Source organism: Somniosus microcephalus, chromosome 19 (genome assembly GCF_052327205.1).
Source record: "Somniosus microcephalus isolate GS21.2 chromosome 19, FLI_Smic_1.0, whole genome shotgun sequence".
Taxonomy (NCBI): Eukaryota; Metazoa; Chordata; class Chondrichthyes; order Squaliformes; family Somniosidae; genus Somniosus; species Somniosus microcephalus.
In genome coordinates, this window is record NC_141005.1 from 27,550,941 (window position 1) to 27,578,095 (window position 27,155).

The 27,155-nt window shown below is 46.0% G+C and overlaps 1 protein-coding gene across 2 annotated transcripts in view; it reads left to right on the forward strand.

Annotated features, from left to right (window-relative positions):
• The window catches only part of LOC147104265 (caspase recruitment domain-containing protein 8-like), a 224,699-nt gene that overhangs the window by 158,452 nt on the left and 39,092 nt on the right, over window positions 1–27,155 (forward strand). For both annotated transcript variants that reach the window (XM_085961450.1, XM_085961449.1), the window contains exons 15-17: window positions 6,092–6,312; window positions 8,723–8,979; window positions 23,283–23,408. In XM_085961450.1, coding sequence (XP_085817576.1) covers window positions 6,092–6,312; window positions 8,723–8,979; window positions 23,283–23,408 — 604 coding nt within the window. The remainder of the gene's footprint in view (window positions 1–6,091; window positions 6,313–8,722; window positions 8,980–23,282; window positions 23,409–27,155) is intronic.

The window sequence follows — 27,155 nt, forward strand, 5'->3', positions numbered from 1 at the left end:
GTCTAATTTTCTTAAAATCAGTCTCTGATATCACATTAACTTGTGCTCCAGTATCCAATTTAAATGGAATGTGTGTGTCATTCACTTTTAGTGTCAACATCCAGTCTCTTTCTTCTTTTTTGTTTTCAGACACAACATCTACATAGAACTCCTCTATGTCGCTTTCATCTACTGCATGGACCTTGCTTTGTTGCACTTGGTTCTTGCAGCAACGGGCATAATGGTTGTTTTTGTTGCAACTATTGCATTTTTTACCATATGCTGGACACTTTTTTGGTGGATGCTGTGTACCGCATCGACTACATGACTTTCGATTGTCCCTTTCATTTTCGTTCGCTGGCCACGCCTCTTTTTTCACATTGGTGCTCTTTTTGTTAAACGGTTTGTGTCCGTTCTTTCTCACTGCATCCACGTTGCAGCTACTGTCACTGAACAGCTCCTTTGCCTGCAACTTCACAGTCTCTGTAGCCCTACACAGTGCTATGGCTTTTCCCAGGTCTAGATCTTGCTCTCTTAGCAGTCTTTCCCTTAGACCATTATTCTGAATACCACACACCAGTCTGTCTTTTATCAGCGAGTCTGTCAGTCCCCCAAATTCACATGTTTTGCTTCTGTTTCTCAGTTCAGTCACATACTGATCAATAGTCTCTCCCGTTTTCTGTACGCATGTGAAAAATCTGTGCCTCTCAAGCGTCACGTTACGTTTAGGTATGCAGTAGGCCTCAAACTGTTCCATTATTTTATCTAGCTTCATTTTGTCTCCATCAGCAGTGAATGTGAAGTTATTATACACCTCCAGCGCTTCATCACCCACGACATGTAAGAACAGTGACGCTTTCATTTTATCACCTTTCTCGTCAGCTCCGATTGCTGATAAATACAACCCCAAACGTTGTTTGAACCTCCTCCAATTTTCAGCCACATTACCTGTCAACTGAAGCGTCGCCGGTGGGTGTAAACCTTCCATTTTTTCACTTCGTTAGCTATTCTCCAATGGTAAGCAACGATGTTAATAGAGATGGTATTTGCCTGTTTGATTATGATGCCTTAGCAGCATGTTTGCATGTATTGATTGCTTGTGCCTGACCAGCAGAGGGCATGTGACAGAGACAAGCAAGGCAGTTTGGTTTAGTTTCACTTTCGATGGATTTCTAACATGATGTCTCCTGTAAATGCTGTTAACTGAGTTGAACATACTTTAGATAAAAAGACATTTATGTCTCGTCATTGAACCCACAAAGAAATCAATACATGGTGTTAGAAGTGATTGAAAGAGATGAAGAGAAAAAATCTGTCAGAGGTGCTGTCTTTCGGATGAGACGTTAAATCGAGGCCCCATCTGCTTTCTCAGGTGGACGTAAAAGATCTCATGGCACTATTTTGAAGAACAGCAGGGGAGTTATCCCCAATGTCCTAGCCATAATTTATCCCTCAATCAACATAGAAACATAGAAGATAGGAGCAGGAGTAGGCCATTCGGCCCCTCGAGCCTGCTCCGCCATTCAATGAGATCATGGCTGATCATCCAAATTCAGTACCCTGTCCCTGCCTTCTCTCCACATCCCTTGATCCCTTTAGCCTCAAGAAATATATCTAATTTCTTCTTGAATATATTTAATGAATTGGCCTCTACTGCCTTCTGTGGTAGAGAATTCCACAGGTTCACCACTCTCTGGGTGAAGAAATTCCTCCTCATCTCAGTCCTAAATGGCTTACCCCTTATCCTTAGACTGTGACCCCTGGTTCTGGACTCCCCGGCCATCGGGAACATCCTTCCTGCAGCTAGTCTGTCTAGTCCTGTTAGAATCAATATCACTAAAAACAGATTATCTAGTCATTATCATTTTGCTGTTTGTGGGAGCTTGCTGTGTGCAAATTGGCTGCCACGTTTCCTACATTATAACAGTGACTACGCTTCAAAAGTACTTAATTGGCTGTAAAGCGTTTGGGACGTCCGGTGGTCGTGAAAGGCGCAATATAAATGAAAGTTTTTCTTTTCACCTTTGGTCAAAGAGATAGATTTTAAGGAGTGCCTTAAAGGAGAAGAGAGGCAGAGAGGTTTAGGGTGGGAATTCCAGTGCCTAGGGCCTAGATGGCTGAAGGCACAGCCGCCAATGGTCAAGCAAAGTAAGTGCAGCATGCACATGAGGCCAGAATTGAGGAACACAGAGTTTGAGGAGGGTTGTAGGGCTGGTGGCGGTTACAAGGTGAGAGGCCATGGAGGGATTTGAACACGAGGATGAGAATTTTTAGATCGAGGTGTTGCTGAACCGTGAGCCAATCTAATTCAGTGAGCACAGGGGTGATGGGTGACTGGCACTTGGTGTGAGTTAGGGTATGGGCATCAGAGTTTTGGCTGAACTCAAGTTTATGGAGGGTGGAAGATGGGTGGCTGGCTAGGTGAAAGAAAGAAAGACTTCCATTTATATAGCACCGTTCATGACCTCAGGACGTCAGAGTGCGGACCAAGATACCTTCAATATTGAGCCTCTTTACAATGGAGCCTGTGTGGTGCAACATCCAGCTTGCAAAAAGGAAACCAAGATTGGGCAGCTGCTAATGTTGCAGCGGCCTTCAGGTAGGTGAAGCTGGAGATCGGAGGATAAGGAATCGGGATCGAAGAGTTTGGGAGTGGTAGCAATTGAGGGGGAATGGGAGCAATGTTGAACTTTCGTTATACATGGGGTCAAAAGGAGCATTCCTGCTCCTCCGGGCTCGACATTCAGGTAAGTAAATATGAAAACATACCTTGTAGGTTGCAAGAGGGCCCAAGGTCAGATTTTACTGAGCGCTGGGGCCGGGTGCCTCAGACCTAACCAATCTTGAAGTGGGGGCCTCAAACAGGCATTAAGCCCCTTATTTGCATATGCCTGTTTCAGGCGTGGGTCCTGGATGCCAATTTTTTTTTCCTTTTCCAATATGACGGACAACTAATCGGAAGTCTACGCGTGCCTCCTGCCCGCCATATTGGGGGCCTAGTAGGCCAGTTAGCGCCCAAAAAACAGGAGCTACACGCCAAATTTATAGGCCAAAGTGTATGGGCTAGAAATTCGTTAGAGCCAACGAATGGACGGTGTCAGTAGAAAAGTTGGAGAACTAGTGCCAGGTGCAAATGCTTTAGACTGCACGCAAAATTCATCCTCACTGCTCAATAAAATGATTAGAGTCCTAAATCAAGTTTTAAAACCCAAGCTCATTGGTGTTAGATCTAAAAGGCGGACCAATATTGGGTGCAGTCTAATCGCAATTCATCATTGCCACAGGCTTTTTTCACTACTTAAAGGGGAGGTTTATTGATGCTGCAGCACCTCATTCTCAGCATTGCTGGCTGTGCAGCTGCCTCAGCAAGCAGAAGCAGAACAAGGGGAAGGAGCCAGAGGACTGAACCAGGTGTGCTCATGGCAGGTCCAGCAGAATCTCCAATGAAGCATTGGAGGCATTGGTTTTCGCTGTGGAGAGACAGAGGACGGTGCTCTACCCGGCAAGTGGCAGGAGGCCCTCGCCACAAGTCTTCCGCACCATGTGGAGGGAGGTAGCGCAGCAAGTCTTGGGCAGCACTGTGGTCCCCAAGACTCACACACACAGGAAGAAATTTAATTACCTCACTTGGGTGGTCAGGGTGAGTGAATGCTTCAACAATTTTCACACACTGTCCAAAGCACCACACCCTCAGCACTCACCCACCAATAATCTCTACCTCGCAACACTCATACCCACATTTCACACCTTGCACACAATGACAGCTATTCAACTATGGCAGGTACAAGCGTCATTAGTTATTAGACTTCATGTGATATGTGTGATATATTTATAGATAAATTTATTAATGGTGTTTGGAATATTTTGTGGTCTCTCTCATTTCATCTTTGTGCCCGGGAGGACACTGTGACACACCATGAGACAGGGATTGTATGATGGAGATGTGGTGAGCTATGGAGATCTGGAGTTTCATTCATGTGAATCGGACTCTGATGAGCCGGTTACGGACAGCCTGTCCAGAAGGTCTATTGTCTCGATGCCTCCTCCTTCCCTCCTGTTCCTCCTCCTCATTGTTCTCTTCCTCCTCGCCCTCCTCCTCTGCCTCATCCTCCTCCTGAGGTGGCCCCACAATCCCTGCTGGCAAGGGCTGTGTCCTCATGATGGCCAAGTTGTGGAGCATGCAGCAGACCACCATGAAATGGGACACCCGCTCTGACGAGTACAGGAGGGCGCTGACTGATCAGTCAAAGCAGCAGAACCATTGCTTCAATATGCTGATGGTCTGCTTGATGATGTTCCTGGTGGCGGCATGACTCTCATTATATGAGTGCTGGGCACGTGTGTTGGGGTTGCGGAGGGGAGTCATGAGCCAGGTGGAGAGCGGATAGCCCTTGTCTCCGAGCAGCCACCTTTGAGCTTGACGTGGTGGCTGGAAGAGTGCTGGCACACCAGTCTGGCACAGGATGAAGGCATCATGGCTGCTGCCAGGATAGCAGACATTGACATTGAGGATTTGCTGGTGTGGTCGCACACCAACTGCACATTAAGTGAGTGGTAGCCTTTGCGGTTACGGAAGATCTCAGGATTGTTATGCGGTGCCCGCAAAGCCATGTGGGTGCAGTCGATAGCACCCTGTACCATGGGGAAGCCCACTATCCTGGCAAAGCCACATGCACGCTCGTCCTGCTTCTCTCTGGTAATGGGAAAGCCAATGTAATCCCTTCTCCTACTGTAGAGAACCTCAGTGACCTCCCAGATGCAGCGATGGGCGGCAAACTGTGAGATGTTAGCTATGTCTCCTGTTGCAGACTGGAAGGATCCGCTGGCAAAGAAATTGAGGGCCACAGTGACCTTGACTGCCACTGGGAGAGCCGTGATTGCCTTGGTCTGAGGCTGCAGGTCTGGTTGCAGGAGGTGGCAAAGTTCTGTGACCACTTTCTTGGTGAAGCGAAGGCTTCTAATATACTGCTCCTTGCTTAATTGAAGGTAGGAGAAGTGCTTTCTGAATACCCTTGGAGGGTAAAACCTCCTGTTGTGATCCCTGATGGAGTTCCTACTCCATCTGCGCACATGTTTCCATATTTCTCGCTGCCTAAGTTCCCTTCGCCATAGATCCTGGAGGGCAAGGTGGCCAGTACAGTCCCCATTAATGTTACCAAGTGTAGTAGTTTGAATCTTTGAAGAATAAATGTAGCTACTTTTTATTTACCAGAAGACTCCTGATACAAAAGAACCTTGAATTTGGTGATTGAAACTGTTGCAGTGGGTGAAACTAACAAAAAAACACTGAAACTGCACTTACCTGATAGCTGCAAGTGATTACTGATGATCCCTTTAAATAATGTCTCTGGAGCTGGCTTCCTGGTGCTGCACACCAGCTCTCCCTATTGTGTTTACTCCAGGCGGTGAGGTAAGTGGTGAGAATCAGTTTTGCAAATCGGGTGGTCAGTGAGCGTTGCACAATCACTGACGGCACGACCTACCTGGTGTTGATGTTCCCAGCGATACCTCTTATGGGGGGCGGGGCGTATTTGGCGTGCGGTGCTGGATTCATCTCGTCCCAGCGATACCGGTCTAGCGCCCCATTAGGGCCATCTACTGGCACTAAGGGGATGAATTTTTCCCCCTTGGACTTTAAAATGGGGACTGAATTACACCTGCGCATCCTGGTATAAATAACCCCTGCCTTCTAATCCTTCTTCATCTGAAGACTAACTTTGGTCTTGATTCCCATGTGTACTTTCATGGGAGATTGGATAATAATGGAAGGACAGAATGTATGACTTTAAATTGGTAATGGATTATGCCTCCATGTCCTGATCCTATTATCCCCCACCCTCTAACCCTGTTTCACACTTCATTTGGTCTTGACTTCCTGTGTGCAATGTCTACTGTTATTGTAAACATTTGTAATGCATTTAAACCAGTTGGATTAAATCTGTGAATTACATTTATTGATTCTCAGGATTAGTTGTATCCATAGTTTTTAGCCCTGATAAATACATTACTTACTGCAGCAAAAACAAATGTTGTCAGAAGCATTTAATGGTAACCTATTTTTTATTTACTTATAATCCCTACCAAAAGTAATATTTTCAATGTTTCTTTAAAGCATTACCCTGCCAGGAGAAGGCCATTATGAATGTGCTGTAACCGGACTGAGATGGGTAGCAATATCACGTGCTACTATAACTTATGAATATTGCTCCTGGAATGAATACGTTTCTGATGTGCAAAGGGAATGTTGGATAATTGGAAGCCCATTGTTTAATATCAATGTTCACGATGGCAGTGTTGCAGCTGTTTACCTTCCTCATTTCATTTGTGAAACAGGTATCCTGTAAGACATTATCAGCTTAATATGTTTTCCTCACTATATTTTCTCATACTGTGCATTATTTCTCAATGTAATTTCCTGTTAGCATGGATGTTGCATACCAGGAAATATACTTTCCTGAAGGAGTTCTCTGATGCATTCATAATTTTCACTCGTCAATGATCAGGAATAGGCTATTCAACCCCTCGAGCCTGCTCCTCCATTCAATTCGATCATGGCTGATCTGTATCTCAACTCCATTTACCTGCCTTAGCTCCATATCCTTTGATACCCTTACCTAACAAAAATATGTCAATCACAGTCGTGAAAACACCAATTGTCCCAGCATCCACAACCTTTTGGGGGAGAGAATTCCAGATTTCTACAACCCTTTGTGTGAAAAAGTGCTTCTGGATTTCCCTCCTAAATGGCCTAGCACTAAATTTAAGATTATGTCCCCTTGTTCTTGATTTCCCCATCAGAGGAAATAGTTTCTCTGTATCTACCCTATCATATCCTTTTAATATTTTAAACACCTTGATCAGATCACCCCTTAAATTTCCATACTAAGGCGAATACATGCCAAGTTTCTGCAACCTATCCTCATAATTTAACCCTGTAAGCCCCAGTATCATTCTGATGAATCTGCGCTGCACCCCTTCCAAGACCAGTATATCCTTCCTGAGGTGCGGTGCCCAAAACTAAACACAGTACCCAGATCGGGTTTCACCAAGGCTCTATAGAACTGAAAGTGGGTGCTGCAGTAGGAGCTGAAGGAGGCAGACTGAAGTGTATTGTAGTGATTGTAGAGAGTGCTGATAATCGAGGAAGGAAAGGGTAGTGAGTGCTGGAGCAACAGGTAGTGCAAGGCTAATCATAGAGTAATGTTAGGAGGCTTACTTAGCTATCATTGTGAGGTAATTGAATTTTGTCCTGTATTGCAGCCATGTCCTGGGATCAATACTCCTCACACTGACATGCACTGCTACCTCTGCCCACTTGCAGCTTCCCTGGAAATATTCCTGCTGCCTGGTGAATAGAAGATGCCCCAGCTCCTGCCGACCTTCACCACCAACATCTCCAAAGCAGTGTCCGAAAACTGAGATGACCTTGCAGCGTCTCCTGCACCTCCCATTTTCCACAATCCTCTGTGCGAGATGGCTGCAGCCAAAGTGCTCCTCTCCTTTAAGAGGTGCAGGCTGCCTCTAAATCACGTCAGAAATGTGCAAAATTGACGCTCCCCATCAGGCAAGCTGCCAATCAACAGCGCAAATTGCACTGGCAAGCCCATCTATTTTATTTTAATCAGTTCCACGAATTTGGGATCTTCTTTCTGTCCATGTGATTGGGCACACACTCTAAGCATTACATCCATTCTGCTCACGAAAACACATTTTACCCTGAAATATCATAAGATTTGTAAGAAATAGTCAGATTTCCAGTATTTGCAGTTTCTTTTCTTTTTATTTGTGCTGTATAAAATTTTGTAAGCCTGTTTAGAAAACCATTTTCTTGCTTACAGACACAATACAGTCCAAAACTAGTGAGTCCACTCGCCATTATGAGAACAGCATACTTCAAGCCGTAATCCACCATCTATAACATCAAAGATGCGGTCAGGCAGTCAAATCACTTAGCTATAACTGGATATGGTCCACAAGAATTGCTAATGCTTAAGCTAGATCTCCATGTTGACTTCAAGAACACTAGATGGCATAGTTGCACTTCAACATTCTATGTCAATCCAAAAAGTCAACATAGAACAGTAGTGACAAAGCTTTATACCACTGTAGCAGAAACAGATATTTTTCAATAAAATAGAAGCTGGTTGTATCACAAAAATTAATGCCTTCAGCATGGTCTATTTGCATCACAACGGGAGAAGCACTGCTGTAAGCTGCACTTCCTTGAGAAACAATAGTCAGAACAGAAAATTACTTGACCCAAAGTCAAGCTGGAGAAAACTGAGAGAGAATTTTGAAAATATGCAGTCGTTTAAATGCATAGTTAACCATCACATACTGAGCCAAGAATATTAGACTCTGATTAATCTGTGGCCTGTCCATTAATATCCCAGTGCTCTCATCAACCACCATGGTCAATTAATCAGGAAAAAATGAGCTCTATGGTTTCTGACATCGAAAGTTAGATAATCCATGCCTAGTTTCCTATCAATGATAAGAGTCGACAATCTGCTGGTTTTTCAGAAGCCATTTTAAATATGTAAAAGTAAATGAATTATGTATTTCAGGCCTTCGCATACTTTATATTTCTTCTTTGACTTGACTTAAATCTTTGACATCTGCTTTTATCTAGTATCTCAAAATTAAACTGTAAAGTGTTATTATTAAAAATGTTTTTTAATAATTAGTTGTAAATGAAGTGCACTACACTTTATTGATGCATAAAACTTTGCAATATTTTTAGGTTCAGGAGAAGCAATGCATTCTGCAGTATACTATGTTGCATGTCTCACAAATAATATTTTCATCCTGGAAACTCCATCAGAAGTCTCTTTATGTCATGCCATACTGAGAAGTCAGCCCCTTGACATGATGGGTGTTATCCTCTGTCAGGTTTGCCAGGTGGCTGTTCATGCTGTCATAATAATATATCAAACACTCCGAGCTGATTCTTCAAATTTCCATGTCTATGTGCTACCAAATGATGCAGCATTGATACAGGTAATTAATACTTTTTTAAATTTTCTCTTTAATTGTATGGGAAGAATAGGAATATTTAAAAGGTTTGCTTGTAGAAATAACATATAACTCCTGTAGCAGTGACTGTTTTTTCCATACAGTATACAATGGGCCAGAAATTCCAGAACAGGGCTTGCAGCGCGTGCAAGCCCCGTATTTGCACTTACCCCGCGCTCCTGCCGATCAGCTCCAGGGATGCCTGCACTTGCAGAAACTGAAAGAAGAATCCCGGGCAGCGTATGACGTCACGCTGCCCAGGAGTGCAGCCAGCGCGGAGCCAGGAGCGTGCAGTGTAAGTGAGACACGCCCCTTGAGGTCTCAGTTTCACTGGACACGCCCCCAATGTTTCTGTCAAGCTGCTTTGCTTTTTTACATGCAAAGCAGCAGTTTAAATAGGTTTTTGGAAGTTTTTTGAAGATTTTGGTAACTTTTATAAACGTTTTAAAATGTTTACATTATTTTGAGTAATCTGAAGTAGTTTTAAAGAGAATTAAAGCAATTTAAAGACTTTTAAAAGCCCTAAAAGAATTTTTTTAATTCCATTTATTTATTTAGCAATGTCGTCGTCATACGTGTCTTCACACTGTTCCCTTTGGGGAACTGTATGAAGTGGTGGAAGGATTTATGGCCGTGATTAACGCTCATTCCGTGACCGTAACCATCTTTGAACCAGCCATTAGGGCGGTTAGTCCTATGGCGGGAGGGTTTTACGGGCTCCCACAAGCTATACAAGGAGGGGGGGCCACCCACACCCACGGACGCAAATATCCCACTGGATGTCAACCCAGAATTTAGAGCCGGAGCTCCGACTCCACTTGCCGGGACTGTCTGGAGCGGGGTTCGAAACCCTACCCTGATCTGGCCCAGCGGCGGGGATCCTACCGCTATGACAAAGGCCCAATCCGATTAGCAACGTGAAATGGCAGCATAGGGCTCCAGTCACGGGGAGGGAAAAGGCGCAGGAAACGTATGGGTGTCACCTTTTGTGCGGAGTGGGCCTTTTGCGTAGCAGTAAGCATCCCCGCCGCTGGGCCAGAAGGAGTAGGGTTTTGAACCCCACTCCAGACAGTCCCGGCAAGTGGAGTCGGAGCTCCAACTTTAAATTCTGGGTGGACATCCAGCGGGATACTTGCGTCCGTGGGTGTTGGTGGCGCCCCCCCCCTCAGATGGGTTGTGGGAGCCCGTAAAACCCTCCCGCCATAGGACTAACCACCCTAATGGCTGGTTCAAAGATGGTTACGGTCACAGAATGAGCGTTAATCACGGCCATAAATCCTTCCACCACTTCATACAGTTCCCCAAAGGGAACAGTGTGAGGATACGTCCGATGATGACCTCTTGCGCAATGCACCTCCTTGGACCCTCAGTCGCAGATGCGAGGGGGCAAGTCGTGCAATTGTTAAATTTTTTATTTTATTGACATGTAAAATGTTGGCCCAATAATTCCCTTCCAAATGCGCTAGTACGGTCGGGGTACTTACGCATCTGGCCGGATGAAATGCCGGTTTTCAGCATGCACAGTGCATGTGGGGAAAACCGGCATTTCCTGTCCTCTGAACGAAGGGGTTCAGAGGCAGAACGCGTGCGACTGCACAGGCAGCGCGTGCGCAGTATAATTCGCCGCTTTCATTAATGCTTTCAGTGAGGTCCAGTCATTACAACTTACACATGAAAAAATCATGGGTACAGTTGCTACAGAGGCTGCGGAGGAAGATATTTCTTATCGTGGAGCTTCTGAAAGTATGTATGTCTGCATATATTCCTTTGCGTGTTATGTATATATTCCTTTACTTATGTGTATGAATGTATTATTTAATTATGACTTTCAGAGAAAGTAACTTATTGGAAAATCATAATTAAAAACATACATTCATACACATTAGTAAAGGAATATAAAACATACATACATATACGTAAAGGAATATATGTGGACATACATACATAACTCATTCTCACATTCCATTCACACAGCCACAATTGCTCCTTCTACCTACCGTTCTGAAAACCCTTTTAAAAAAAAAAAATTTAAACTTTTAAACTTACTTAAAATTTCTTAAAATAACTTCCCTCCCTTTCCCAAACAAAAATATTGCATTTCAAAAGCTCCACGATAAAATATACCTTCCTCCGCAGCCAATGAACAACTTTACACTTGCTTTTTTCAAGTGTAACTTCTAAGGACTTAACCTCACGGATTTCATGAATGAAATCCACGAAGTTCACTGCGCAAGCGCTGCCTGTGCAGTCGCACGCGCTCGAGGTCTGGAAATGCCGGCGTTCCCCGCATGCGCTGTTCATGCTGAACGCCGGCATTTCCAACGGCCAGAAGCGTGAGTACCCCGAGCGCACTCACGCTTCTGGCCTGGAATTTCTGGCCCAAAAATATTTGATGGTTTTACTTTAAAGTGCAAAAATACTTTCAAATCCCTTCAATAATTTATTTTTCAAATATATTTAAAGACAGCTGTATGACAGCTGACTGGGTAAGTGCAATGCCCTGTGTTGAACTGAGCCATACAGACTAGAAAGGCCGTTGGTTTGATTCCCCTTCTATGCTGAGTTAATTGGCCTCAGCATTCAGGAGTGAAAATAATCATCTAGATTTCCTACTTCTAATCAATAGCCAGTGATCCTTGTTGCAAAATGCACATGTGTTGAAAAAGAAGAAAGAACTTTCATTTATATAGCACATTTCACAATATCAGGACAATCCAAAGCACTTTAGAGCCAATGAAGAACTTTTTGAAGTGTCACTGTTGCAATGTAGGAAACACAGCAGTCAATTTACACACAGCAATGTCCCACAAACATCAATGAGATAATGCTGAGTTAATGTAAGTTAGCTGTAAAACCAAGAGTGAAGGTCACAGAGGAGGTGATGTGCTGGCCTTATAGCTGAGTATTAAAAGCAAGACCACTGTGAGGGAGTTAGGGAAGACCCGGGAGCTAATCGCCCTGCAACCGAACTCAGCAACTATAATATGAGGTCTCCCACAGCCTTCCTATCATTGTACGTATTGTCTGCAAATATCATTCCCTCTAACAAAACCGTTAAAACTAAGGGCTAGAAATTCGAAAGCCCTTAAAAATGGACACAGGGATCGCAATACACGATCGGCCCGCCCGCCTTGAAAGTATCGCAATACACGATCGGCCCACCCACCTTGAAAGTAATGCAGGTAGCACATAAACTTTGTGCTGCCTGATAATTACAATGATTGCAGCGTTCAGCCCAGTGCTGAACTCACTGCTGAGTGGCTGAACATTCAGCAGGGGGTCCAAGTTCGTGCGAGGCTAGCTCCGATTAAAGCTCGCCTCCACTTCTTAAAGGCAGTCTGCACCTCTTAAAGAGATTCTGTCTGCAGCAGCCCATGTAAGTGGTTGTGGAGGCAAGGCTCAGAACGAGGAAGAGTGAATAATGGCTCATCAGGCCAGAGAAAGGGCTCCATGGTTCTCGGACGCAGCACTAGAGAGCTTAGTGCAGGGGGTGGAAAGGAAGAGATGGGTCCTTTATCCACAGGGGGCTAGGAGGCCCTCCAGACACACACTGCGAAGGCAGTGGGAGCAGATAGCCGACAAAGTCAATGTTAGCAGGCTTGCACCGAGGACATGGATGCAGTGCCAAAAGAAGTTCAATGATGTCACATGAATGGTCAAGGTCAGTGAATGCATCTTCAAATGGCATCTCCCAACAACTGCATCACTAGCCTCACACACTGCTCAATGCACCACACCCTCATCACTCACCTATCAACAATCTCTATCAATCACGACTCAAACCTCACATTCATAGCTTTAACTCACCCTTACACACTTACCACAGCTGCAAGCCACACACCCACATCTCACACCTTGCACACACTGCCAGCTATTCAAGCATGAGACACATCACCCAAACCCTTTACATCACACTCACAGACACTTCCCTGTCTTTTGCAGGACAAGGTGGCTCATAACTGCAGGCAACAGCAGCCAACTGGCGGGGGACAGGCAAGCTTGCATACCCTTACCCAGCTGGAGGAGACGATGCTCGACATTATTGGAGGGGCAGTCACTGAGGCTGTGGTGAGCTGCAAGGCTGAAACCATTGAAGATGATGGTATGCTCATACTTAATCCTCCTTCTCACATCCCACATCCCCCTCATTCCACAATCTCTTCTTACTTACAAACTGCTTTCTATGCTGATGGTGTAAGCATGCCCATCTTGCTTTCCCACCACCACCCCCCACCTCGCGATCACCAAAACTCTACCCTTGTGCCTTTCTCCTTTCAGATACCCAAGAATTCTAACCTGGCCAGTCAGTGCAGGAAGAGCAAGAGGAGAGTGATGGAGAAGAGACACCATCACTCGATCTCACACTCAGGTACCAGCTCAGATACTGGTACTTCGCATACTTTAGAGGGTAGTATAGAGGCAGGACCTGCACATGGTGATTCACCAGGCATGAGTGACCTGCAGCCAGGGCAGGGGGAATGGGTAGCGCAGGTGCCAGCACCCCAGAGGACGAGGTCTGCTGCAGAGGGCTCAGATTTGGAATTCAATGGGGCGACCTACAGAAGAAGGGTGATGGGCATGCACACAGAAATGCATGGTGCACTGGCAGGCCTGCCAGAGAGCGTGTTGTCACTGTCAAGGAGCATGGAGGAGTCCAGCACCAACTTTGCACAGGACTTTGCGAAGCTTGGAGCCAATGATTTCCAGCATGGAAGGGTGGAAAAATCTATTAGCGCACTTGTGGACCCAACCATCATGCAGCATCTGATGGCTGATGTCTCAGCTTCCATTGGAGCACAAGCAGAAGTCACCCTACATCTGAGTGCTACAGTGGAAGCTCAGACATCTGTCATGCAAGCTCAGACTGCTCTTATGCAGACTCAGCTTGCTGCCACACAAGCTCAGACTGCTGCCATCATGCCTGGGTTTACTAGTGTGGAAAGGGGCTTGCAGGGTGTCATGGCAGTCCAGCAATCTGTCCTCCAACAGATGGCTAGGAATGGTGAGGCGCCACCCCAGGGGAAGTGGCAGTGGCTGTGTGGAGCAAGAATCTGCTATCCTCTCTCAGGATGACAACATTCGTCCTCCCACCGCTGCCACTCCGCCAGTGCCATTGCTGTTGCCTGTCAGCCAGCCAGCCCAGACTGCTGCCGCCCATGCCGAGGTGGTGCAGTCTGCAGCTGGGCCTTCTCGGCCCAGAGCTGCTCCAAGTCATCCTGCAAGGCCATCTGCAGTCTTGCCCACGGAAAATCAGCAGCCTTCCACCAGCCATGCTGCGACCACTGGGGTAGTACTTCGTAGGAGCACTAGGACAGGCAAAAGCACACAGAAGACAGGCACTAAGGTATTGCACATCAGTGAATAGCTGACTTTGTTTTGTATTATTGGATTGATTGATTTATAAATTTGTTTGGAACGTTTGTTTTGCGGTAACTTTTATTTCAGCATTGTGGCCAAGAGGTCGCTGTGATGTTCCATGACAGAGGGATGGTAAGGTGGGGAAGTGTTGAGCAACAGGGATCTGGGTTTCATTCAGGGGAACCGGAGTCTGATGATGGGCTCATGGACAGCCCATCCAGAACGTGGATGTGCAGACTGCCTCCTCCTCCTCCTCTTCCTTCTCCTCCTCCTCCTGAGGTGGTCGCAGAACCTGTGGTGGCAAGGGCTGCGCCCTCATGATGGCCAAGTTGTGGAGAATGCAGCAGACCACCAGGAATTGGGACACCAGCTCTGGTGAGTACTGGAGGACTCTTTCGAGGGGTCAAGGCAGCGGAACCGTTGCTTCAGCACCCCGATGGTCTGCTCGATGATGTTTCTCATGGCAGCATGGCTCTCATTATATGAGTGCTGGCCACGAGTGGTGGGGTTCCGGAGGGGAGTCATCAGCCAGGTGTAGAGCGGATGAATGCATCATGACTGCTGTCAGGATAGCGGGCATTCACCAGCATGATGTGCTGGGCGTGGTCGCACACTACTGCACATTAAGTGAGTGGCACCCTTTGCGGTTACAGTACATCTCATCATTGAGATGCAGCGCCCGCAAAGCCACATTTGTGCAAGTCGATGGCACCCTGTACCATGGGAAAGCCCGATGTCCTGGCAAAGCCATGTGCGCACTCCTCCTGCTTCTCTCTATTTAGAGAGAAGACAATGAAGTTCTCTCCTAGTGTACAGAGCCTCTGTGACCTCCCGGATGGTGCGATGGACGTCGAACTGTAAGATGTTTGCTATGTTGCCTGTTCCAGCCTGGAAGGATCCGCTGGTGAAGGAATTCAGTGCCACGGTCACCTTGAGGGTCAATGGCAGTGCCATCGTAGCCCTACTCTGATTCCAAGAGGTGGCAGCATTCTGTGACCACCTCCTTGGTGAAGCAGAGTCGCTGAACACACTGCTCCTGGCTTTGGTGCACGTAGGAGAATTACTCCCTGAAGACCCTAGGTGGGCAAGGACTCCTGCTGACAGCACATCTCCTCTTCCTCCCTCTGCGATCAGCTTGTCTTCTTTGCTGCCTCTGCTCCATCTCCCTGTCGTGCTGAGTGCAAGGGGAACTACAACTAGAGCTCCGATGACTGGGAGCAAGTAGTGTACTTAGAGGCCTTCCCATATCAGCCAACGCCTTCCCAACGTCTTGCAACTCTCCCTGCACACTTTACCAACTTTTCAAATCTCTTCCAGCAACCCAGTACTCCTACAAACTCTGCAAGTGCCAATAGATAGCAATAAGCAAGTAACCTGCAAGTTGTGTGTATCCCTTTAAGTAGCACTAGTCGGGGGGTCCCTCGTGCAGCTGAACACAAGTTCAACTGTGCGTGATTAGGAGAGGCCGTTGAATGGAGCAGCAAGGTTGAAAATGGCAGATCATGCGTCAAATCAGCATTACACGTTGACTGATGGCACAATCTGCCTACTCAGCATACTGCCGGCGCTCGCAGGTACCGCCTGCGCTATCACCCTTACTAAGATGGCGTTCAGCGCAGGCCACGCCAGCAGTGAGTGGATGCCATTTTTCCTTTAAAACCGGCCAAAACTATTGGCGCTACAGAGGCCTAAGGCTCTGCATTTAGTATTGCAATTCCTGGCACAGACTCAGTGGGGGTTATTTTGGCCAAAGGGTGAAAACAGGCACTAAATGGGTGAAGAGGTAATAAGACTAGCCTGTTTGAAAGTCTGGATTTAGCACACAATTTTGGTCCTAATTGCTGTTTACCATAATTTGAATTTGCCTGGAGGTGCTAAACAGACACCTGCAGGTTTAGCACTCTAGTGCTGATTAGATGCCATTTTTGTGGGCTCCTCGCACCTACTTCCACTGAAGGTGTGGAGTGCTCTGGCTGGCACACAGCAGCACATTGCAGGATGGCTTAGGGACCAAGGGAGAGGGCACACAGGTTCTCGGATGCGGCATTGGAGGTCCTGGTGGAGGAGGTTCAGAGGAGGAGGGATGTCCTGTATCTGCAGGGGGAAAAGAATGTCTCCTTGGTTCCTGTCCCTCTCTCCTGCAGCAGCTGGTGCTGTTCTGCCTGGTCTCATGTCCTCCTCCCATTCCTCTTCCAGACCAAGGGGGACCCCTAGCAAGATGCCCATGACCAAGCACTCCCTTTCTCCTGCTGGCTCCTATAAGGTTCCAATAAGGTGGAGTAGCACAGCACTTACTCTTTTTAGGTGAAGTCCTGAGAGAATTTCCGGAATAAATGTTGCTCGTGTGTTGGTGAAGTCTTGATAAAGTGTCCCAGAAAGTCTCCCGATGTGTTTCAGAGGTCCTCTTCACAGCTCCAGCAGCAATAAACATGAAATGGTGAATATTCCTTTAAGTGGAGTATCTCTTTAAGTAGCGCTTGAAATCGACATCAACGCTGTTAGGAGAGGGCGTTAGTTGAAGCACTAGCCACCAAAATGCCGTGCAGCCTCTTTAATGCGTGCTAGCAGGCATTTTAAGTGGCAATCAATTTGTTTGTTGGTCCTTCCTGTGTAGAAATTGGCTGCCACATTTCCTACATTACAACATTTGCTACATTTCAAAATGGGGGGTGGGGGCCATTCCTAGTGCTGGCTTCAACTTCTTTACCAAGATGGCGTCTTGCGCTAAATGGAGGCTAGACCAGCGTTGCAGCTTAAGACCCCAGCTTGGCCACCTTTTTACCGCTTTAGCACCGAAAGTATTTGGTAAAAATCGCCCCCAATAGCTCCAAGCTGATTTCTCTAACAGTATTAATTAACACTGCCACTTATCAATCCAAAACCTAAGTCTTACTATAGACTGGCATGGGCTGCTTCATTATTAAAGGAGTTGTGAATGGAGCTGAATACTATTGAATTATCAGTGAACAGTCCCACTCCTGACATTATGATGGAGGGAAGATCATTCGTGAAGCAGCTGAAGATGGTTAACTGAGAATGCTTCCCTGAGAAACTTCTGCAGCAATGACCTGGGGCTGCGATGACTAGCTTCTGACAAGCACAACCATTTCCTTTGTGCTAGTTATGACTTCAGCCCCTGGAGGGTTTTCCCTTTGACCCTCATTGACCTCAGTTTTGCTAGGTATTTTTGGTGCCATACTTGTTTGCATGCTGCCTTGGTGTCAAGAGAAGATACTCTCACTTCTTCACTGGCATTGAGCTCTTGTATCCATGTTTGGATCAAGACGCTGTTGATATCTAGAGCTGATGGCTCTGGTGGAATCCAAACTGAACATCGGTGAGCATGTTATTGGTGAGTTGGGGGTCGCTTGAGACACTATTGATGACTTCTTCCAACACTTTACTGATGATTAGGAGGAGGTTGATACAGCAGTTATTGGCCAGGTTATATTTATCCTGCATTTGTGGATAGGACATACCTGGCCAACCTTTCACATTGTCATGTAGATGTCAAATGCCATAACTGTACTGGAACAACTTGGCTAGGGGAGAGGCTAGCTCTGGTGCACAAATATTCAGCACTACACCCAGGATGTTGTCGGAGCCCATGGCTTTTGCTGAGTGCAGTGTAGTCAATCATTTATTAATGGAGTGAACCGAATTGCTGGACACTGGTATCTGTGACCTGGAGAGGAGGCCAAGTAGGATCATCCACTCAGCATTTTTGGCTGAAGACACTTGTAAATTTCAGCCTTGGATCTCTTGCAATTATGTGTTGAGCTCCACTGCGGTTGAGGGTGGAATGTTCATGCAGTCTCCTCCTGTTAGTTGCCTGGGTCTACCGTTAGTTGTGGGACTGCTTAATTCTGTCTATAGTCTGCTGTTTTTTGTGTTTAGCATGCAGGTAGCCTTGTCCAATAGTTTCACTAGGTAGATACCTCATTCTAAGGTGTGTCTGTTGCTGCTCCTGGCATGCCTATCTAACTCCACATTGAACCAGGGTTGGTCTCCTGACTTGATGGTGATCAAGAAGTGACCATGAGATTACAGATTGTGGTGATATACAGTTCTGGTGCTGATGGCCCATAGCAACAACAAGAACATCAATTTGCATTTATATTGGTCCTTAATCAAACAAAATTTGACACCAAGCCACATAAGGATATATTAGGACGTAGTGTACATAGATTTCCAAAAGATGTTCGACAAAGTGCCACATAATAGGCTTGCCAGCAAAGTTGAAGCCCATGTAATAAAAGGGACAGTGGCAGCATGGATTTGGCTAAGTAATAGGAAACAGAGAGTAGTGATGAACGGTTGTTTTTTGGACTGGAGGAAGGTATACAGTGGTATTCCCCAGGGGTCGGTTCTAGAACCACTGCTTTTCTTGATATATATTAATGACTAGGATATGGGTGTTGAGGGCACAGTTTTAAAATTTTCAGATGACACAAAACTTGTAAATATAGTGAACAGTGAGGAGGAGAGTGATAGACTTCATGAAGACATAGACAGGCTGGTGAAATGGGCGGACACATGGCAGATGAAATTTAACGCAGAAAAGTGTGAAGTGATACATTTTGGTAGAAAGAATGAGGAGAGGGAATATAAACTAAATGGTACAATCCTGAAGTGGGTGCACGAACAGAGAGTATGTGTGCACAAATTGTTGAAGGTGGCAGGGCAGGTTGAGAAAGCAGTTAAAAAGGCTTACGGGATCCTGGGCTTCATGAATAGAAATATAGGGCAGGATTTTCATTGAGCCGTGGAGGCGGGATTGGAGCCGTGTGATGGGTTAAAATTCCAAAATCGAGGGGCACGAACACATCCCGCCCCCAACCCGCCTCCATGCCAGTTTCAAAGGAGGCGGGTACCCGACCCGCGCTGGGACCTGCCTCCCCGTGGCGGGAAGGGGATTAGTGCCAATTAACTGCCTGTTAACAGGTAGTTAACAGGCAGTTTTTAGCCTAATCCCTAATTTCATAGCTGAAGTGTGGGATTCCCGACAGCTCCAAACCACGCCAAGTTAGCGAGGCGGGCCGTCAGGCTGAAGGACTTGGAGGGGTCGAGATGTCCGGTGTTCAGGTGAGTGATGGGTGCATGAGTGCAGAGGTAAGTGTGTTTGGTGTGTTTAAAGTGTTTAAAGAAGTTTTACTTACCTTTACAGCCTTCCTTCCTTCAGGTCTCGGGAGTCCCTCATCTCACTGGCACAGAAAGCAGAATGGCCGCGATCTGTCAAAAATTGCAGCATTCAGCCTTCTGTTCCAGAGAGATCTCTAAATCATCCTGAGAGGAAGGAATTAACTTAGAGTACAGATTGTCAGTGTTTGACAGCTTCAAACAGCTGTGAAATGCTAATATTTCATCTGTCAAAAGGTCTTGACAGATGAAATATCAATCTGTGACGTCACCTGTTGCCGGGTGGCCCTTAATTGGCCTGCTGAGCCCGCTGGGCGGGCTCAACAAGGTCAATCAAGTCAAAATCGCGTGGGTTGGCTAGAACTCGATGGAGGCGGGACTACAACCCCGAAAGTTGTAGTCCCGCCTCCTACCCGCCTCCTCAATGAAAATCCAGCCCATAGAGTAGAAAAGTGTGAAAATTATGATGAACCTGTAAAAAAACACTGGTTTGGCCCCAACTGGAGCACTGTGTCCAATTCTGGGCACCACACTTTTGGAAGGATGTGAAGGTCTTAGAGAGGGTGCAGAAAAGATTTATAAGAATAATTCCAGGAATGAGGGACTTCAGTTACACTGATAGACTGGAGAAGCTAGGGTTGTTCTCCTTGGAGCAGAGAAGATTGAGAGGAGATTTGATAGAGGTGTTCAACATCATGAGGGGTCTGGACAGAGTAGATAGGGGGATGCTGTTCCCATTGGCAGAAGGGTCGAGAACCAGAGGACACAGATTTAAGGCAATTGGCAAAAGAACCAAAGGCGGCGTAAGAAAAAACTTTTTACGCAGCAAGTGGGTAAGATCTGGAATGCACTGCCTGAAAGGGTGGTGGAGGCAAATTCAATCATGGCTTTCAAAAGGGTGTTGGATAAGTATCTGAAGGAAAGAAATTTGCAGGGCTACGGGGAAAGGGCGGGGGAGTGGGACTATCTATCGCCTCCGACTGCAAACTTGGCTTCTATCGACCCTGGAGGTAGTTGGAGCGCTAAATCAAGCGCTACACACCTCTCGTAAGGTACTAACGCGGAGGAGCGAGGCGCTACCTCAGAGCGCTGGCGAAGCTCATGTAATGTCAGTCAGCAGTGAAACACAGACACACTGGCGCCGGCCAGTTCTTAAAGGGGAGGGTCGATCTTGCTCTCCATCCACACCCTGCTCATTGCAGCCTTGAATCTCGGCCTGGAGAGACCTGTGCATCAATTCTGTTGGAAAGAACAATGGAGAGGCCCAGGGAAAGAGCTCAGAGTGCATCCCCCATAGTCTCTTCTAAATCGATGCAAGGAAGGCCAAATCAAAATGAACCTGCAAAGTGCTGCTCAGTCCCCAAAATTCCTTCACACAGCATTGAATCTCTCCAGAAGTCTCTCTCTCTCTCTCAGAATGCGTGGTGCAAAAATGTCACCGACAAAAAAGGCAGGAAGCGGCCGCCTTTAAATAGCTCTCCCCCAGTCCCTTCCTGACTGCAAAATGTTCCCCTCAACCTATCGTTGCTAGCGGCAGGTGGAAAGGCAGGGGGCGCCACTCAATATCCGGTCCGGGTCACTACCGGGGCATTGCACGCTCGACTGACGTCACGATCTGCGGGTGCAGGAGGCGCAAAACAGCCGAATTTTTCCCCCTATGATTCTAGGACAGGTGATCAAAAGCTTGGTCAAAAAAGTAGATTTTAAGGAGTGCCTTTTGAGAGAGATGTAGAGAGGCAGCGAGGTTTAGGGAGGAAATTCCAGAGCTTGGGCAGGTGAAGGCTCAGTCACCAATGGTGGAGCGATTAAAATCAGGGATGCGCAATAGGACAATTGGAGGAGCGCAGAGATCTCTTTCCCTTCTCAGAGAGGTCAATAACCAGGGGGCATAGATTTAAATTAATTTGTAGAAGGATTAAAGGGGAGTTGAGGAGAACTATTTTCACCCAGAAGGGGGGGGGGGGTCTAGAACTCACTGCCTGAAAGGGTGGTAGAGGCAGAAACCCTCATCGCACTTAAAAAGTACTTGAATATGCACTTGAAGTGCCGTTACCTACAGGGCTACAGACCAAGAGCTGGAAAGTGGGATTAGGCTAGATAGCTCTTTTTCAGTAGGTACAGAAACGATGGGCCAAATGGCCGCCTTCTGTGCCATAAATTCTATAATTCTATGATCCCAGAGGGTTGTAGGAGGTTAGAGGTAGGGAGGGGTGAGGCCATGGAGGGATTTGAAAACAAGAATGAGAATTTGAAGATCGAGGCATTGCTGGACCAGGAGCCAATGTAGGTCAGCGAGCATCGGGTTAATGCGTGAACAGGGTGACAGAGTTTTGGATGACCTCAGTGTTGCTCAGTTTTGGGCTGTTAGATCTGTCTTTAGTCTGATCCACTTAACACAGAGGTAGTACCACACTACATGATGGACGATGTCCTCACCGTGGAGACAAGAGTTTGTCTTTACAAAGACAGTCTGGTAATCAATTCTACCAATTCTATTGTGGACTGATCGGTGGAGGGGGGCATCAGGGGGCGGGGGGGTGTATTTTAACTTGGAGCAGCATGTGGGTTTGGGTGAGGGTGAAAACCAGGAAAAATGCGAGTGCACTGGGAAGCCAGCTCCAAGCTGCCAACTTCCGTATTTAACTCGAGCATTAAGCTGCTTGCGCACAACACCTCGGGAGAGGTGGGTTTCCTATTAACATATGCTAAGCGCTCAATTGTAGCAAGATTTCAACTCACTTTCAAATTGAACGGCACAACCACGGGTTTCCCGGGCTTCCTGAAACTTGCCAGTGAAAGTAAGGCGAGAACACAACAGCAATTGAGGGGGCTGCTTCAAACTCGTGGAAATCCTGCACTAAATACTCAGTACTCACAGCTGCTTTTTTACCTGCTAGTGGGAAAGGGAATAGGTACAAAGATATCAAAATTATACAGTTCACATTCCTATGGTCTGTGGAATCAATGGTTCAGAACCATTGTTATGTGGCTAACAGTTACTTCTCAGATTTTGGGAAATGAACGAGTCCAGATGCGTGCATCATCAGAGCATTTATAACCTCCTGGATACAGCTCAACACCATCGAATGCCAACACCAGTATAGCCATTTCATAATGCTTGGAAAGAGTCTGTGATATAGAAATCAATAGCTGTAGTTAGCTACATTAGTGAAATCACTGTCAGTCAGTTTGATTCCAGATCAGGAAACACTGACAGATGTTATTGACAGTGGTGCAGTATCAAGGACAAGTACTTGATATTTGACTTGTAAATCTTGTAGAAAAGATCATCTATCCTCTTTCAGAGACCTTTTTCTGTTTCCTGCAATAAAACATCAGTGACCGAAATCAACCCTCCATTCACTCGAGGCATTTCTTAGTTTACAAACATAGCAAGTGTAATAGGATTTGGTTGTGGTATTTAAACCTATCTAAGCTATAACATTGTACACCAGCAGTATAAGGTTTAAAATAAGGAAAATAATGAGCTTGTTTAGTCTGATCTTCCTTCTAATAATTGGTGTTTTAGTTATTGTATTACTAAGTATAACAACTGGATTAAATTACATGTGGGTTATGTGGAATGGTCATAATTCTTGTAAATGTTGTTTTAATATCAGTTGTAACATAATGCAATGTACAATTTGTATGTGGTGACATTACTGCAGACAGAATAGTTTTGCCCCAGATTGTTAACTGTGAAAATATCTGTATTGGCTTTCTTTTTACTTTTTTTAAACTTTAATCTTATAAACCAACAAAACTCATATTGTTCTTCTATCATTTTTCAGGCAGTTGACTTGCAGGAAAAAGAAATAAAGTCACTGAAAATTCAAAGACCTCCGCAGATAATATCACTTAACTATGGCAAAAAGTATAAGGTGACATCCTTTGCAAATGTAACTATAACACCATCAGTAAGTAGAATTACATTGCACAGAATTAACAGCGTTTTGCAATCTAAGATAATTAGTAAGCATGCCAAACTTCCTACCTCTGCCATTAACTTATTAACAGTACATTTATTAATAACACTAGTTGAGTACCCATGGCACTACTCATGCAAAAGCTATTACAGAAAGTTTTATATCGTAAGCTGAATATTTTTTTTAAATCACCTATGTTATCTCTTAATTATTAGTATTTCTTTGCTTTCCATCTCAATTTTTTAAACATTTTTGGCAAGCAGTCCTGTTTCCTTTTGTACTCAGTGCAATTATGCTTCTTTTGTAGTTGCAGTTATTGCTTTAAAATGTTACTTGTGCAGAATTTCAAAACTTTATATTTAACAATCTATGCATCTATCTATATAAGTCATTATTGTATCTAGTGTGCACCATAATGTCACACCTTTCAAAGACGTCACATTTGAATGTGTGGTCTCATTGGCATCAAACCTAAAAAAAACCATGGGGGCTAAATTCAATAGCCCCTGAAAAAGGGCGTGGGGATTAACCCCCGCCCGTTCAATGTGATGCAAGCAGCGTGCCAACTTCGTGCTGCCTGCTGATTAACATGATTGAGGTCAGCATTAACCACGCTGCTGATTGGCTGCACACATTAGGGGGCACAAAATCGGGAAAGGCTAGCACCAGTTAAAGCTAACCTGAACACTCTTAAAGCTGACCTGCACCTCTTGAAGGGGAGGAGCATTGTGGCTGGAGCAGGTGCTGGAAGTCATTCTATAATTGATTCCAACCTGGGAAACATTCAGTAATGGCATAAATTGGGAGAGAGCTCCAAGGTTTTCCAATGCTGCACTGGAGGCCTTGGTGGAGCAGGTGGAAATGAGGAGAGATGCGCTGTATCCACAGGGGATCAGGAGGACCTCCAGACACATGCTCAGAAGGCAGTGCAAGCAGATAGCCGTGGCGGTCAATGCCAGCATTGTCGCCCCAAGGACCTCGATGCAGTGCCGTAAGAAGTTAAATGACCTCACACGAGGTCCACGTCAGTGAATGCATCTTTAAACGCCATATCCTACCAACTGCACCACTAGCCTCAGCCACTACTCAATGCACCACACCCCCATCACTCACCTACCAACAATCTCTTCAAGCAGGACTCATACCGAACATTCATAGCTTCACCTCAACCTCACACACTTAGAAACATAGAAGATAGGAGCAGGAGTAGGCCATTCAGCCCCTCGAGCCTGCTCCGCCATTCAATGAGATCATGGCTGATCATCCAAATTCAGTACCCTGTCCCTGCTTTCTCCCCATATCCCTTGATCCCTTTAGCCTTAAGAAATAAATCTAACTCCTTCTTGAATATATTTAATGAATTGGCCTCTACTGCCTTCTGTGGTAGAGAATTCCACAGGTTCACCACTCTCTGGATGAAGAAATTCCTCCTCATCTCTGTCCTAAATGGCTTACGCCTTATCTTTAGACTGTGACCCCTAGTTCTGGACTCCCCCGCCATTGGGAACATCCTTCCTGCATCTAGTCTGTCTAGTCCTGTTAGAATTTTATAAGTTTCAATGAGATCCCCTCTCATTCTTCTAAACTCCAGCGAATATAAGCCCAATCGACCTAATCTTTCCTCATACGTCATTCCTGCCATCTGGTGAATCTTCGCTGCACTCCCTCCATGGCAAGAACATCCTTCCTCAGTTAAGGCGACCAAAACTGCACACAATACTCATGGTGTGGTCTCACCAAGGCCCTGTACAACTGCAGTAAGACATCCTCGCTCCTGTACTCAAATCCTCTCGCTATGAGGGCCAACATACCATTTGCCTTCTTAACCGCCTGCTGCACCTGCATGCTTACCTTCAACGACTGGTGCACAAGGACACCCAGGTCTCGTTGCACTTCCCCTTCTCCCAATCTATTGCCATTCAGATAATAATCTGCCTTCCTGTTTTTACCACCAAAGTGGATAACCTCGCATTTATCCACATTATACTGCATCTGCCATGCATCTGCCCAATCACCCAACCTGTCCAAATTATACTGGAGTTTCTCGGCATCCTCCTCACAGCACACACGCCCACCCAGCTTTGTGTCATCTGCAAACTTGGAGATATTACATCTAGTTCCCTCGTCTAGATCATTAATATATATTGTGAATAGCTGGGGTCCTAGCACCACTAGTCACTGCCTGCCACTCGGAAAAAGACCTGTTTATTCCAACTCTTTGCTTCCTGTCTGCCAACCAGTTCTCTATCCAAGTCAGTACCTTACCATCAATCCCATGTGCTTTAACTTTACACGCTAATCTCTTATGCGGGACCTTATCAAAAGCCTTCTGAAAGTCCAAATACACCACATCCACTGGTTCTCCCTTATCTATTCTACCAGTTACATCCTCAAAAAATTCCAGTAGATTAGTCAAGCACGATTTACCTTTTGTAAATCCATGTTGACTTTGTCCGATCCTGTCACTGTTTCCAAGTGCTCTGCTATTACATCTATTATAATGGACTCTAGCATTTTCCCCACTACCAATGTCAGGCTTACAGGTCACTAGAAAATAAAATGGATGAGATCAAACTTGATCTCTCCTCACAGAAAAGGACAAAGGAATGCTGCGCCATGATCTTCACAGAGACCTGGTTGAACAACGGCATCCCTGACACCACCATCCAGCTAGAAGGACGCACGGTCTTCCGCGCCGACAGAACTGCAGACTCCGGTAAGAGAAAGGGAGGCGGTTTGTGCATTTACACTAACAATGCCTGGTGCACTAACACGGACATAATCGATAGATCCTGTTCGGCTGATTTGGAATTCCTCATGGTAAGGTGCAGACCCTTCTACCTGCTATATTCTAATAATATATTCTATATTCACGGCTGTTATCATCACTGCGGTCTACATCCCACCACACGCTAATGCCAAACTAGCACTGAAGGACCTCTACAGGGCCATTAGCGAACAACAAACTGCGCACCCAGATGGAGCTTTTATCGTCACGGGGGACTTCAATCACACAAACCTAAAATCTGTACTACCGAAATTCCACCAGAATGTTTCCTGCCCCACAAGAGGGGAGAACACACTGGATCAAGTCTACACGAGCATTGTAGATGCTTATAAGGCCATTCCCTGCCCCCACCTTGGGAAGTCTGACCACCTCTCCCTGTTTCTAGCCCCAGCATACAAACCGCTCATCAAAAGAGTGAGAACATCAGTGAGATCAGTGAAAGTATGGCCAGAGGGGGCAGTCTCGGAGCTTCAGGATTGCTTCGAATGCACTGATTGGGGCATGTTTGCCCATAATGACATCGAGGAATACGCATCCACAGTGCTATTCTACATTAACAGTTGCGTCGAGGTCATCACGACCCATAAAAATATCAGGACATACCCCAACCAGAAACCCTGGATGAACGGAGAGGTCCGCTCGCTGTTGAAAGCACGCGACGCAGCATTTAAATCTGGCGACGCGGCGGCTTACAGTGCAACTAGGACCAACCTAAAAAAGGGTATCAGGACTGCCAAAAGGAAACAGACACTGCGGATAGAGGATCATTTCCACAACAACTCGGACCCCCGGCGCATGTGGCAAGGCATCCAGTCCATCACTGACTACAAGAGCAAAAACACCAGCCCCCCGGTTAGCGATGCCCCCCTTCCGGAGGAGCTTAACAACTTCTACGCTCGCTTCGACAGGGACAACAGGGAGCCGGCTACCAAAGCCTTGCCACCCCCGGA